General features: G+C 39.9%; 1 protein-coding gene across 3 annotated transcripts in view; it reads left to right on the top strand.

The window, feature by feature from the left end:
• The window catches only part of IGF2BP3 (insulin like growth factor 2 mRNA binding protein 3), a 178,940-nt gene that overhangs the window by 85,591 nt on the left and 78,576 nt on the right, over nt 1-14,773 (top strand). For all 3 annotated transcript variants that reach the window (XM_039522900.1, XM_039522901.1, XM_039522902.1), the window contains 2 exons: nt 9,338-9,389; nt 9,489-9,552. In XM_039522900.1, the coding sequence (XP_039378834.1) occupies nt 9,338-9,389; nt 9,489-9,552 (116 nt within the window). The remainder of the gene's footprint in view (nt 1-9,337; nt 9,390-9,488; nt 9,553-14,773) is intronic.

Below are 14,773 nucleotides of genomic sequence, written 5' to 3'. Positions count from 1 at the left end.
CAGCCCCCCACTATGCACTGAATGTGAGGCACCCCACCCTCCCCATACCCAAGAGGCTCCATGCTTTAAGGACAGGAAGTGAAAGTGCACTCTATCCACATTTATCTCTGTTGTCTCTGCTGTGTTGCTCCAGCCATATACTTGAGCTACATACCTGAGACCACAGAGACTAAGTGGTTGTTGGTGGAGCATCTCGTCCCAAGTTCCCTATTACGGCTCTTTGTTTCCTGGGAATTCATGTTCCTGATTGGGAGCATGAGAGAGCACTTGGACCGGGAGCCTCCTGGGAAGAACAGACAGGAAGCATGGGCGAATGGACAGGGTTAGGGTAACCACCTTTTCAAAATGCAAAAATGGGACACTTGCAGGAGTCCTGCCACACTCCATGGCCCTGCCCCCTGCCTCTCCTCTTCCCTGCTAAGGCCCTGCCCCCTAGTCAGACCAGAAGCCAGAGCTGCCCAGGGAGCCTGGACTGCTGTGGGGAGTCCCGGACCCTCCACCTGCACTGAGTGGTGGGAGGCGGTTCCCAAGAGCAGCCCTTGGGGCACGCCTCCCAGGGCAGGTGGAGACTCCAGGGCACCACACAGCAGCCTGGGCTCCATGGGCGGCTCTTACTACTGCCCGTCTCCAGGGTCTCGGAGGGAAGAGGAGGAGGGGCCTTGTAGTGAGGGCGACTAAAGCCCACCTCAGCTCCCTTCCCCCTGGGAAGAGGCTGGTGCTGCTCCTGAGCCTCGGGCAGGTACAGAGTGGCAGTGCAGGAAATCTGGGACAAATGCTGTCTTGGAGTCATTCAGCCCGGGACTTGAAATGTGCATTTCAGTTCTGTCCTACCCAATTAGGGATGGGTGGTCCCCCTAGATAGGATGTTGGACTTGTCCTTGAGAGACTGGGGATGAGTTTCCATGGAGGTGACCCAGAGCTTGCCTGTGACTTTGGGCATGACACTTAATGTGGCTGTTACCTCCACTGCCCATCTGTAAAATGGGGATAATACTTTCCGACCTCAAAAGGGTGCTGTGAGGATAAAATCCACTAATGATTGTGGGGTGCTCGGATACTGGGTGATGAGCCAGTACTTAGACAGTCAGTTCTATATGTACCGTAGCTTTGGCACTATGGAAATGGGCAAATACAAAAGTCACGTGTGGAACCTCAGTGGATTGATTATTCCGAATGCAGTCTTTCCACCTGGTATAATGCATAAGTCACTCTAATGCTTAAACAACGAGAAGTCCTTGTAGCACCTGAGAGACTAACAAATTTATTTGGACATAAGCTTTCGTGGGCTGGAACTCACTTCATCAGATGCATGCAGTGAAAAATACAGTAGCAGGTATAAATATACAGCACACAAAAAGATGGAAGTTGCTATATCAAGTGGGAGGTCAGTCTAACGAGACAATTCAGTTAAGAGTAAGATACCAAGAGAGGAAAAAATCACTTTTGTTGTGTAATGAGTGGCCCATTTCAAACAGTTTCAAGAAGGTGTGAGTAACAGTAGGGGGAAATTAGTATGGGGGAAATTAGGTTTTGTAATGACCCAACCATTCCCAGCCTTCATTCAGGCCTAATGCTTATTTTTCCAATGTATCTTATGCCCAATCACACTGCATCTCCCTGAGCTGCAAATCAGGATGGCAACAGGGCACTCTCTATTTGGGAGATAAGCAGCTATCTGGAGGCCAAACATTCTCTAAACATCTGGCTAGATCTTAGCAATGCTTTCCATTGGGAGGGCAGCTTGTGAGTGGAGGAAATATGTATTTTACAGAAGATTTTGAAATGACTGAAGCTCTTTAATAATATAGCTTATACATGACCTTTCAATTTTGTATGGGTTTTTTTCTTCAGGTTTTGTTTGTAAAGAGATCTGAGAATTCTTCCTAGTCAGTTAGCCAGGAAGTGGTTGTTAAAGACTTTTTTTTCTTTAAAAGCCTATCATTTTGAATGTATGCTGTACACAGTTAATGTCTTTGATATAGTCTCCATCTGACTTCTAATACTTATTTTATCAGAGGAAATTGTCAGCTAAACCTACTTCCCCCTTTAATTAGTGTTCTCTTCTGAGATAGCTGTAAATGGATACTATAGGAAATGCTAAATTCTGGAAGAGGCAAAACTCCTGGGAAAGATTTACCGAATATCCATCACAGAAGTGGTCCCTGTTTCCACAATTCAAATATATGGCAGTACTCACAACAACATTTTTCCTATATATGGTCTTTATTCAAATTAGTTGTGCTCACAGCTATATAAGCTTATTCTCAGTGATTTGTTTCCAAAAGATGATTCAAAAGCCAGTTTTGCTGTTACAACTAATTTCCTGTAGTTGCTGTAGTCACAAGCTTTCAACTTCACTTTACTTTTGTGCTATTGTGGCTCTGAAGATTTTTAAACTAACAAAAATTATGCTCTCAATCTGAAAAGTCCAGGTTAGTGCAAATCCTTTAAAGCAATAACATTTCAAACCAGAGCTTTTTAATATCTGTAGAAAATTGTACAGGAGCAAAAAAGTCTATTTTTGCAACCATGGCGCTCTCACCCAGTTTACAGTTCTTGCCTTTGTGTGCCTAAAAGTCTCTGGATGCCTTAAACAAGACTTCTATGAAGTAAAAATTGACATGTAAATACACCCAAGCAAAAGATAAATCCAGTGCAGAAAGGAGAAATTTCCTCCCTTTCAGTAAACCAGATTTGAAATTGACACACAGTAGAAAGATACTAGAATGGTGCTGTGGCAGGTGTTCTTAGGGAGACACAGGATATCTAAATTGAAGTAATATTTTTGATCTGAAATATGCTCAGGTATCTTTATACTATAAAACTAGAGCAGGTCAAAATTTCAGGTTGATGAAAAATGGCTTTTTAAAATGGAAATTTGTATTTCTTGACATTTTAAAGTTTTTGACAAACTGAAAATCAAAAAGTAATTTTTTGTTTTGTTTTCAAAAACTTCCATGGAAAAAGTTAGATAAGCAACATTTGGAGGTTTTTAAAAATTTTTTGGGGGAAATACTTAACATTTTCTGACCTGCTTTATATAGTGTTGAAAAGAGACCTGAGATTTGCAAAATTGGATCAAAGCAGCATTCTGTCTAAACCCTTGTCCTGTCTCTGACACTGACCAATGTTAAATGCCGCCTCCCTAGGAAGGTGTTAAAATGTGATTCAATTGCATAGCACTATTAGGTGCTTTATTGGTAGTTTAGGTACAGCTATGTCAATAATGCAGAAAATACACATTTCATCACTCTCCAAAACCCCCCACAGAATTTTCCACCTCCCACACTTTGCACATTCTCTCACTAGGACAGCATAATTTGAGTAGTATGAGCAGCACGTTTAGCATTGGATCCTAATATTGTTACATCTAATGTTGATACTATAGGGATAAGGTGGTGGGAGCAGTAAATAGAGTTTGCACTTGGATTCTGTTTTTCCTCATGAGATCAGATGGATAGATGTGACTTTACAGTCATACTAATCCAGCAACCCAGCTGTCAGGTGATATCTCCTTTACCTGGATATACTTATCTAAACTTGGAGAAAGAGGTTCTGGGAAAATTGCTTCACCTTTAAAATAAATAAATACATTTGTGGGTGGTTGTTGTTGTTGTTGTTTTTTAAAGTAGGGTCCTATCTGTGCTGCATTATTTTATGGTGAGTTCTTCTTAATCCCAGATGGTAATCTGTTTGTGCACTGAGGCCTTGGCTACACTGGAGAGTTGCAGCGCTGGTAGTGGCTTTGCAGCTGCTGGTAGCTGTCAGTGTGGCCACACTGCAGTGCTTTCCCTACACAGCTGTATGAAGACAGCTTTAACTCCCAGCGCTGTACAGCTGCAAGTGTAGCCAAACCCTGAATCATAGACATTGATAGCTGTAGGGGAAGGGGAATTAACTATAATGTAACGCATATCCTGAGGCATTTAGTTGGACAGATCATACATTGGATAAACACGTATTTGCCTGGGTTTGTTTTAAATTAGCTTCCTTTTACTTTAGATAAAGGGTAAATGGGAGCTGCCAATTTGGCTGTCTCGATATCTCTCGATCATTTGCTTTTAAATATCAATTTCTTAGACATTTTAATCTCCATGTTATCTGCGAAAATTTCAATTTGTATCAGCATAGTGTGGATTGGGTAACTACTTTTAAAAAAATATCTAAATTTACCTTTCTGTCTTGCTTCTAACTGTTTTGGTTTTCACCAAACCCCCATCCCAGATTTTGGTATCCAAGCAAGGATATTTTTAAGCAGCTTCCATGCTGATGAATGAATTTTAACTTCTTAATTTTAATTGTCCACACTATGTCGAAGGTGTGAATGCTTTTCTTAAAAAAACAACCATCCAGCAACCTCAAACCCTGCAAAGGTTGGTGTTATAAGACTACCTCTCGTTATAATCTCCCTTTGAAGATATTGACTTTTTATATTATGGCTACCGTTTGTTACTAAGGCTTTGTCTGCACGTAAGTTTTGCCCATACAGCTGTGCTGGAAACGTCCTCATAGCATAGTCCCAGTTATAGTGCCAAAAGCACTTATGTGCCACTATAACTTTGGCCACACTAGGCCTTTTGCAAAAGAGCTATGTTTTTAAAAAAATTCACACCCCTGACTGACATTGCTGTGCCAGCAGAATGGAAGTGTAGATCTGGCTTTAGGGGCTGAGGTGTGTTTACCTTGAGCCAGTCTCTCCCTCACCTGTTTGTCTTCCCGACTTCTGCTTTCCTCTCCAACCACCACCTCTTTCTCACCTCACCAGCTTTCATTCTCAACTCCTTTTTTAAAGACACATTACAAACAACTTCATTTCCCCCCTGATTGTTTTAAAAATCCCCTGGAATGTTTACAAAGTGTTGGGGAAGTTCCCTGGCTGCATTCTAACTCAGGCTATGGCTACACTTAAACTGGCGCTGCCGCCGCGCGCCGCCGCAGCGCAGCTAGCGCGAAGCGTGCAGCGCAGCGCCAGCTGAGAAAAAAAAAACTCTCCCAGCCTCCCAGTGCCCCTGTGCTCCCGAGGGACGCGCTGGAGCGCGGCTGCTGCGGCGCCCAGCTCTGGATTACACTGGCGCGCGCGCTTTGCCCCGCCAGCGTGCGCAGCTGTGTTGCTGCAGTGCTTTGCTGCTGCATGCTGCTGTAAGTGTAGCCAAGCCCTCAGACTAGATGATCAAAATGATCCCTTCTGGCCCTTGGAATCCCTGCACCTATTAAGTGCCTGCAAACCTCTCCCCTCTTTCCCCCCCCACCACAAAAAAAAAATCATCCACACATGGTCATATTGTACGACCCTCATCCTCCTTTCATCTGTCCTGACCTCATTGTTTGCCATTTTGGTTGTGTTGTAAGCATGTTTGTTAACAAATTCATGAAAGACATTTGGACAAATTAATCTAGTTGCTCTATGTGAGAAGAAAAAAATTCAGAAGTTAATGTTAGAATCCAGCTCATCGGTGGAAGAAATATGGTGTGGTTCTTTAATCCTCTTTTGCTTGTGGTCTTGACATCTTGAGACTGATGTGCTTTGCCATACCACAATAAAAGGCCTAGAGCTAGAGCAATAAGAGTTGCGTGAAATACCCATGTTGCTCTGAAAGTGCACAGTCCTATGTTCAGCTGAACAATTCAGTTAGAAGTAGAATCCCTTGAATGAATAAATATGCAAAACCTGCGTGGGAAACAAAATATTTGTAAACTGTAAATTTGAGTTACCCTGCTACTCAAAAGTGAAATTTTCTTGTCAAGCAGCCTATAAAGCAGTTATGATTGGGGCTCGGTTGGTGTACGGTAACTGTATTTATAATGAAGTCAGAGTTGGCTTTAGAGGCTGATGAATGAAAGTCCACAGTATAAGGCTGCAGCTTTTTGTGAGAGAGACATCTGCGCTATAACAAGAGAGGGAGACCCTGTTTAGACAAATGCTGGAACTAGGGCTTTAGGAAAAGGAATGACTTTTTCTTTTAGCTTAGATTAAATATTTATACAAATGAACTTTTCTTTTCAGCTGCTCATCAGAATTGCGGCTGCACCACCAACTTGGCTTTGAATTTTGTTCTGATTGCCCAACAAGGCTGTACATGGAGAGAGTGTTGCAGAAGAGCCGCTTAAACAAAACATGTTTGTTTTACAGCAGAACTAGAGGCTTTGGCTTTTAGGGATGAAAATTAAGGGGGGAAGGAAAAGGTAAGGCAAAACAGAGTGGGAAGTAAATCTGGAAGAGGAAGGTTGGGAGAGGAAACTAGAGTTGATATAAAAACATATGTAGGGAAAACAGAACATAAAGATGAGCGAAAAGTACAAGAGTGGAGTATTATTTTGGAGAGAATTGTGGTAAAGGGGCTACTTCTCTCTTTCAGCAGATACACACACCAACAGCTGATGATATTTTTTTTCTAATACAGTTAAATACAATTTGATTAGGTGTTAATCTTTCAGTGTTAATCATCCTTAATGCCTTGCTGTTTGAGACTGAGATGGCCAGGAAAATCAAGGTTTATAATGAAGACAGTGCTATCATGATGGCATGTTTCTTTGACCCAACAAGATTACTACTGTTTTTCTGAAAGGATGTTGGATCTGCTTCCAGTCTTTGGAGGGAACTTCTTAAATCTGTTTGATAAAGCAATTCTTCTGAGGAAAAGGGAACTCAAGTTACTTGTGTGTGTTAAAACCGTGACTAACTTTGTCCCTGTTTGTGGCAGCACAGAAGGGAAACAGGGAAGAGAATGAGTGGTGGTAAAGAGGAACCTGGGTGAAGAGGGTGGGATGCTGAATGTGCAGGATGGATATCTTTATTCATCACAAAAGTGTGGTGTGTTGCAGATGTGACTTCTTAGAATGAATAAGAAGCTCCTGTTGTGTGGGTTGGTTGTTCTGTTTTGTTTTTAGTGTTGTGTAGGCAACATTCTGAAAAAAATGCAAGAGGAGTTTTTGGTTTTTCTCTGAAGAATTCAGTATCTTTAAAGATAGTAGTATCAATTATGTGCTGTTAGAATGAAATAAACTAACTATAAATCTGAAACATCATTTCCCCATCTCCTTCAGTGCTTTCCCTCCCCTCAAAAGCTGGTGGCATTTTCTGAATTGTGGGGTATATTTAAAAATCTTTGGGACAGGACACAAATTTAATACACACATATAACCAGTTTACAAAATATTGGAGAAATTTTATTCTGCAAAGCTGTACAGAACACTGGGAATTTCAGTCCTGTTCTTATAACACCAGGGTTAAAATAAAAACAAAAAATCAAATGTAAGATTGCAGTTTTGGACCTCGGCGAACTTGAGTTGGCTGATAATTACAGAGTTTAATTGTAACTTTAAACGTAAACTTGTGAAAAAACAGAATAGTTACATGATTTTATAGTACTATCAAGTCAGTGACACTGCAGTGGTGTTGATGTAATGTAGAAATGAAATTGCATTATCAGACGATGGACTGTCTAGTCTACTATCCTATCGCAAGAAAAACACTTAGAGGCTTTTTGAAGCAAGGGCCTGCCTTGCTTTTGCATTTTGGACAGCACCTAGTACAGTGGGACACTGATGCTAATGGGTGCTCTGGATATTCCACTTATTTCTATTGTGGCAAAAGTTATTGCATAAATTATCTATGGGAGACATTTTTTCTCTCTCTGTGAGCGAGTAGCTGGTTTATCTCCTAAAGCAAGAAGTCAGAAAATCCCATGACTCTTTCACATGTACTCTAGTTAATTTCCATATAAATGTCAGATCCCTTTTTTAACCCTCCTGAAATCTTAGCATCATTGATACTTAGTAGTAGTGTGTTTGTATTTAAAAAAAGTTAAAGTGTGAATCAGTTTTAAATTTTGGAATTTCAGATGGGTTTCAGAGAAGTCTCCAATTTCTACAGGATTGTCCGAAAAGGAGCTTGCTTAAACTAATTACACAGCCTAACAAATTTCTAGCTGGCTGAAGGAAGAGTTTAAACTTTTAACTATTGTGTAATAGACCAAATGCTGTCAGAAGACTCTCTTTAATGGTTGCTAAATGAAGTAGATGGGAAAATACTGCTGTTCAGGGTGGTTCTTCATGACTAAATTTGGGGAACAATGTACTGCCATTTATGTGTCTGACTTGAAAAGTTACATTTCAAGTGTCTGCATATATTTCCTATTTAATAAATGGCAGAGAAAGAAATAAACAATTCAGAGTTGTTTTTTACATTATACTGAATGTCTAATAGTATATCAATAAATGTTTTTCTTGGTACACTTCTAATTTCTCATAGAAACATACCATGCTTTGAAGTCTTATTTATTTTATTTTAAAGGCCAGTTATTTTGCATGTTTGTCTTAGTTGTGGTTGTTAGAGATTTATAGGAAGTGTGAGCTGTGCTGTTCTGATGCATGTTAATTTTTTCTTCATAACAAATGGTTTTCCTCCCCTCATCAGTATTATGCTACATATTTAACATTAAGTGAATATTTGTAGAGAAATTGGTGTATGTGACACCTCACAGGTTGCAGATTTAGTTTTTGTTGCTCAATGTGAATTGCAAACTGTTTAGGCATTGCTTTAATACCTTAACAGGATTTATGACTTAATATAAAATGTTAAAATCCGTTGAACCATAATAACATGATTGCCGTCTATACCAGTTACTGCTGTACAGTTGTTTCTATTATTCAACAAATTCTTAATGGGAAGAAAATTAAATTTTAAAACAATGTAGGTTTAGGAAAAGGTTAAAGGATTTTGATATGGAGGAAAATGGGGCGATAACTGAGACTTCTAACTTTACCAAGTATATTTGAAAACTGGCTTTGTCTGGAATATTTTATATTTTCTTACCCTTTTCTAAAATTATGACAATATTTTTCCAGTATGGTTAAGGAGGTGATTGCTCCAAATGAAACTTCAGTTATTAGACAAAGAGCTAATTGGAATTGTAGTTCTTCCCCTTAATCTTTCTCCATACCGGTTTCTCCTCCTGCTCTTCTTCCAAAACACAAGGCCGCCACGACTTCTACATGGTTGTCAAGTGATTGCTGCTTCTGGGTCACCCAGGGCGTGTCTACATGGGGAATTTGACCAGAATAGCTTATTATTTTTCTCAATCCCCTCATGTAGATGAGAGCTCAGGAAAAACCAAATATATGAGATTTCAAATGCAGATCTCGAAGGTGGGAGGGTTGGAAAAAAGCATGCACCCTTCCATGAATATCCTCCATCCACAAGCCCAAAGTGGGAAGTTCTTTTGAATATTATGCATTCTACAATTTACAAGTTCTAGTGTATAGTGTAATGACAGGTGGTGCGTTTTTGTCAAGAAATTTTGAAACTCAAATTTGCAACTTCTTTTCCCTTTGATAGGTGCTGGATAGTTTGTTAGCTCAATATGGAACAGTGGAGAACTGTGAGCAAGGTACACACGCTTTAAACTCAAATTGCTTTCAGATTTATAGAGGGTGAAGTGAGTGGGAAGTGAACTTAACTTTTTCTTCTGTTGCATTTTCCCCTCTAGTGAACACCGACACAGAGACTGCAGTAGTAAATGTAACATACGCCAATAAGGACCAGGCTAGACAGTAAGTATATTTTTGTTCACTTTGTTTTTATAGTTTAACTCATAAATCTGAGCTCAGCATATCTTGATGTAAAGTAGTACAATTGCTCCCCGACTTACGCAATCGTTCCGTTCCAGAAAGCCTTGCGTAACTCAAATTTTGCATAAGTCGGAAACGTATACCCGTACGTTACGCAAAAAAATCCACAATTCGAAAATCCTATTTCTGGCTTATGGAACTTTTTCCGTAAGTGTGAATTTGCGTAAGTTGGGTCGTGCGTAACCCGGGGAGTGTCTGTACATATATTTTTGCTTCTGTTCAGTTGCACCTTAGGAAAGCTTCTCCTCTTTACCTCAATTTACTGTCAGTTGTACACCGACTTTCTCTCCTGCTTTTTTAATATTTGAAATCCTGAAGACATGTGAATTCAGAATTGGGTAAAATTATTTACCACAGTTCTTTCTTAGGAGCTAATCAAAATCCCACTGACTCCAATAAATACCCTCATTTTCTGTCAGTGGGCTTTGGATCAGGCTTGTAAAACATTGCTAAAAACTCTTAGTAAAGCTACAGGCCTGGTTTTGCCCTTGCATTTTCGTTACCTCCTGAGGGTGTGCTCTCTCTGGATTTTGCTAATTTTGGTTAAAATCTCCCCTGAAGATTGAATGTTTTGTCAGTTGGAAAGTTGCTGCTGTTTTTAAATAAATGTGTAACTTGAAATGATCCATTTGCCTTATTCTGATTATATGAATTATTCTGTCTTTTTTAACTTAGCATCCATTGCCTGTTGATTTATTTGCTTGTATCTATGGTTTTTGGTGTCTCTTAATCCAAAGCTATCATATTTTAATCTTTTTAAATTATTTTTTATAATTTCACTTACTGGATAGAAGATTGCCTTTGTATTAACATTTTGGATCACATTAGATATATTAATGTATGTATAATTTTGCTTTCCAAGATTGGTGAGGGAGTGTCTTTCTTGAGACATCTCAGATATTCCATCTTTGTATCTGGAGCATAGGCATGCTCCTTCACTCTCCTCTCCTAACCACAACAGTACCAAAAACATACAGAAATTTTGGGCTCTTTTTACTTTGAAATTCCTGCCACCTTGTGGCTAACTGTAAGCAGCAGCTGAGATGCACTCTTACTTCTTACGGTACATAGTGATATAACATTTGCACCAACCCATAATTCAGTAATTGCATTTTGCTCCCCAGAATTTTTTTTAATGTTTCTGCTAATTAATGCAGTCTAAACAAATTTCACTTGTGGACATGTGACATAAGCAGTTTTCCTGTAAGAGGAAGTGCATCAGGGATCCAGAGATTGAGTTGCTGTTTAATTTTCTTTTCCTTTCAAAACTTCCATGTTTTAGGAGTCCGTCGTGCCTTGAAATTCTGTCTTAATGATTTTGTAGTAAAATTTATGAATGTTTAACACCAAAAGAATAAAAGATATTGGAACCACATTTAAACTTTGTCATGTGTCAGAACATGGCGCTGAGACTATTAGAACAAAATGTGTCTGAAAATACCCCATGGAATTGTGTAATCCATGCTTTGGATCTAGAAACTGAGACATGACTTCTTGAATGTTTCATGTCTTTTTGCTAACCTTAGAGGTAGGTGCAACGACTGGCAACTGGCTTGCTGCTACTGTACTCCTGTGTATATTCCTTATTAAAATACAGTTTTTAAAGTTAGTCACAAATAGACACAATGATAAGACAGACAGTCACTGGTCCATTGGGAACAAGCTTTGTTATTCATGGGGAGAGGAAATCAAATAATTGAAAATAGCTCATTTGAGGCAGATGAACTAGAGGCAAATGTAAACTTTGGAGGTGGGATTGAAGTGAATATTGGATGGAACTTTTGAATAATGAAGCGTTGTGTGGAATTTGTAGTACACTGCTACCTCGATATAACACGAATGTGGATATAACGCAGTAAAGCAGTGCTCCGAGGGGGCGGGGCTGTGCACTCTCGTCGATCAAAGCAAGTTCAATATAACACGGTTTCACCTATAATGCGGTAAGATTTGTTGGCTCCCAAGGACAGCGTTATATCGATGTAGAAGTGTACACTCTAGCATAGCTGTCAGTACTTGTATTGGATAGAAACCTAATAAACAGATGGATGAAGAGAATGTGTTGTAGATGTTAAAATGTGGACTCTCAGGTTACAAAGGGCTAATTATAGTTCCTGATAGAAAGTGTGGTTAGGCCTTTAACTATGGTTGGGTGGTTGGATATGAACTCTCATCTTTTAGAGACCACAAACAGGAGAGGTAGCCAGGTGCGTGTGTGTCTGTATTTAAAAAGAAAAGCTCTGTGAGGCCTCTGTCATGAAAATTAACTGTTGCAAAGGTACACATGGCTTTTCTCTTTTATTGACTGATGTTGAGTTTCAGTTGGCCGGATTTCGAGGCACAGCTGAAGTTTGTTACTTGAAACAGGTTCAAGTGGTAAGTAATAGCTATAAAATTAATGAGCTCTGATTTCACTAATATAGTGGTCAGTCTGAATACGAATGAGAACTGGGCTTCATGAAGCTGCTTATGACAATTGAACTCAACAGCTGATACTGGTTTCACATTTAGGATATGTTTAGGATTAATAAAGCTCTTAGATTGCAAACTGCTTTGAGCCAGAGACCATGTCTTCATGTGTATTTGTATAGTGCTTCCAGTAGCGGGGCCTTGATCCTGATTGGGGCATCTAGGGGCTACTGCAATGCAACTAAATATAAAGCTAGCATTTAGTAGGGTTGGTTTACAAGCTGTGGCTGATAGTAACATATAAAGCTGGCCACATCTCAGCTGCAGCACCATTTGCTTAAGCAATAGTTGAATTTATAGTGTATTTCCTTGTTGAAGTGTGTATTAGCAGAAATATATAACAGCATGTGTGTTTGTAATGCTATAATACAAGACTGAGATGATATTGAACTATTTGCAATTGTTTAGAATCTTTAAAAGCATTATTGTTTTGAAATAAAATGTCTCTTGGTTTTAGTTCAGAAACAAACTTCTAAGGCTGCATTTTGTGTTCTCAAAATGTGGGGGAAATTGCCAAGTTAGTTTTCTTCAGGTTGTGATCAGACAGCTCAAACATGTATGCCTTGGTGTTCTTTGTATTTAACGTTGGCCTGTAGTCAGTGCTGAAAAAGGTTTGGTGCCTTTTTTCTGTCAGAAGAAAACTGTTTCAAGAAAGACAATGTTTTTTTTTTTTTTTTTTTTTTTTGGGAGGGCGGCACCGTCTTGTCTTTGAACTTTGAAAACAGTAGACTGAGTAAATGCAGGATATCAAATTCTGGATGGTACAAGAGTGGATAGGGCAGCTGTCATGGGACTCATTCCTCCTTTGCTGTGAGCTGTTTTGGGTGGGCCATTGCTGTTCATTCCTAAAGGTGGTGTCATTTGGAGTCCCATGGCATTCCATCTAGTCTCCTCTCTTGTTCCATGTTTATTTGGGGCCATTGGAACAGTTGATGAGGATGCATGAGTTGTCCCTCAGCTGTGTATCCAGCTCAGCCTTTTTAGCCAGTGCTGTTATCTGGGTGAGATGGGAGCATAGATGAGTTAGCGGGTGGAGATGATATTTGCATTCTAAGGGAAGCAATCAAAAGACAGGCTGAGGATTCTGTCTGGTTTCTGGTGTCTAATCCCCACTGGCTGTTACAGTGTAGTAGCAGTGACCAGAAATAAGGGGTGGTCCCTGTCTCTCCCCTTCCCTCCCTCGCTCCTCCCCTCCCCCCAAGTCTTCATCTGACTAGAAAATTCTGACTGTTCCTTTAAGATGCTACAAGCCTAGCTACTGTGATTGTTGTGTTTGCCATCTCAAGACAGGAGTCCTGTAATGTATTCTACCTGGGGCTACACATCTTAGATCAATCCAGATACTGATACAGATAGAATACTGCAGCCCTCTTCAACAGCATATCTCAGGGGGATCATATGAGCCCAGTGGTCTGTGACTTGCATTGTCGGCTTATTGATTTCAGGGTAGAGTTGAAGGGAATGATTTTGACCTACTGTATAAGTCCCTAAGTGGCTTGAGACCTACCTATTGAGAGATTACCTCTCCTTGTGCCATCTTGACAAACTCACAATCAACATAGGCACTGGAGCCCATTTGTGTAATGGAAGAGCCTGTTGATTGTGAGGTCCCAAGCCACTTGGAGACTTGTACAGTAGGTCAAAATCATGCCCCTTGCTGTAAACTTCAAAACCCTACTCTTATTTCCCTCCTTGGTCTACAATAACCCACATTTGTTGACCCCCAAGGCATGTTACGGAACCCATCTCTTTACCTGGGCTTTTGCAAGAGAGGGTCATTTTATGGGCGAATGTTTGGGGGTGAAGGGAGGGAAAGGAGTATTGTTTGGATCTGGTTTTATTGTGGTTGATTATTTTCTTTGGGTTGGGGATGAATACCTGCTGGCTCTATTTTGAAACTGACTATATTTTAATTTTTGGCTACAGTGCCTAGACCTTACGGATGTATGCCTTTTCGGATATAGATAACCTGATAAGTATTATTAGCCTCTGAAAGCTGCACTGAAGTATGTTAGTTTTATGAGACACATGTATGCATTAGAATACGCTGTTATGACACTGGACAGTATATAGCACAAAGAAACCATATCTTTTTAAGGACAGGTACATATCTGAAACATTTTGTGTTATTGCATAAATCCTTGATCATGTATCAAATACTGTTGCAATACATGCTGCGAGGGGGCCGAACTAAGGTTGCCATAGAAACCAAACAGTGAAAATCCTGAGTTTTGTGAAATTATAGTCTGTTATATTTCCATTGTGGTTTTATGTTGTTTTTTAATGTTGAAAACTACTTATGAAAGAAATACTGGTATTTAAATGCAGAAGAATATAATTATGCAAAAGAAATGCTGCCATCCAAGACCTTCATGCAAATGTGTCCACTGGAAAAATTTTCTAGTATTGTAGACATAGGTTGGGCTTGGGAGTGAAATACCTTGCCCGCATAGTCTTTGGTGCCATCAGAACACTAGCAAATAACTGGTTAACCATAAGACGTGGAACCTTAAAGGGGAAGGTGTGGTGGTCAGCAGTTAAGAATATTGTTCAGCCTACCACAGCATGAGAAGGACAGAGCGACAGACACACTTGCCTTGGGAGCTGATGAGAAGACCATAACAAGACCTGCTGCTCTTGATTTGAAACCAAGAACTTACATGAAAACATGGTATAC

The sequence above is a fragment of the Mauremys reevesii genome, linkage group 2, assembly GCF_016161935.1.
Source record: "Mauremys reevesii isolate NIE-2019 linkage group 2, ASM1616193v1, whole genome shotgun sequence".
NCBI lineage: Eukaryota > Metazoa > Chordata > Testudines > Geoemydidae > Mauremys > Mauremys reevesii.
The sequence above is the reverse complement of the archived record's forward strand: the minus strand, read 5'-3'. Positions and strand labels throughout refer to the sequence as shown.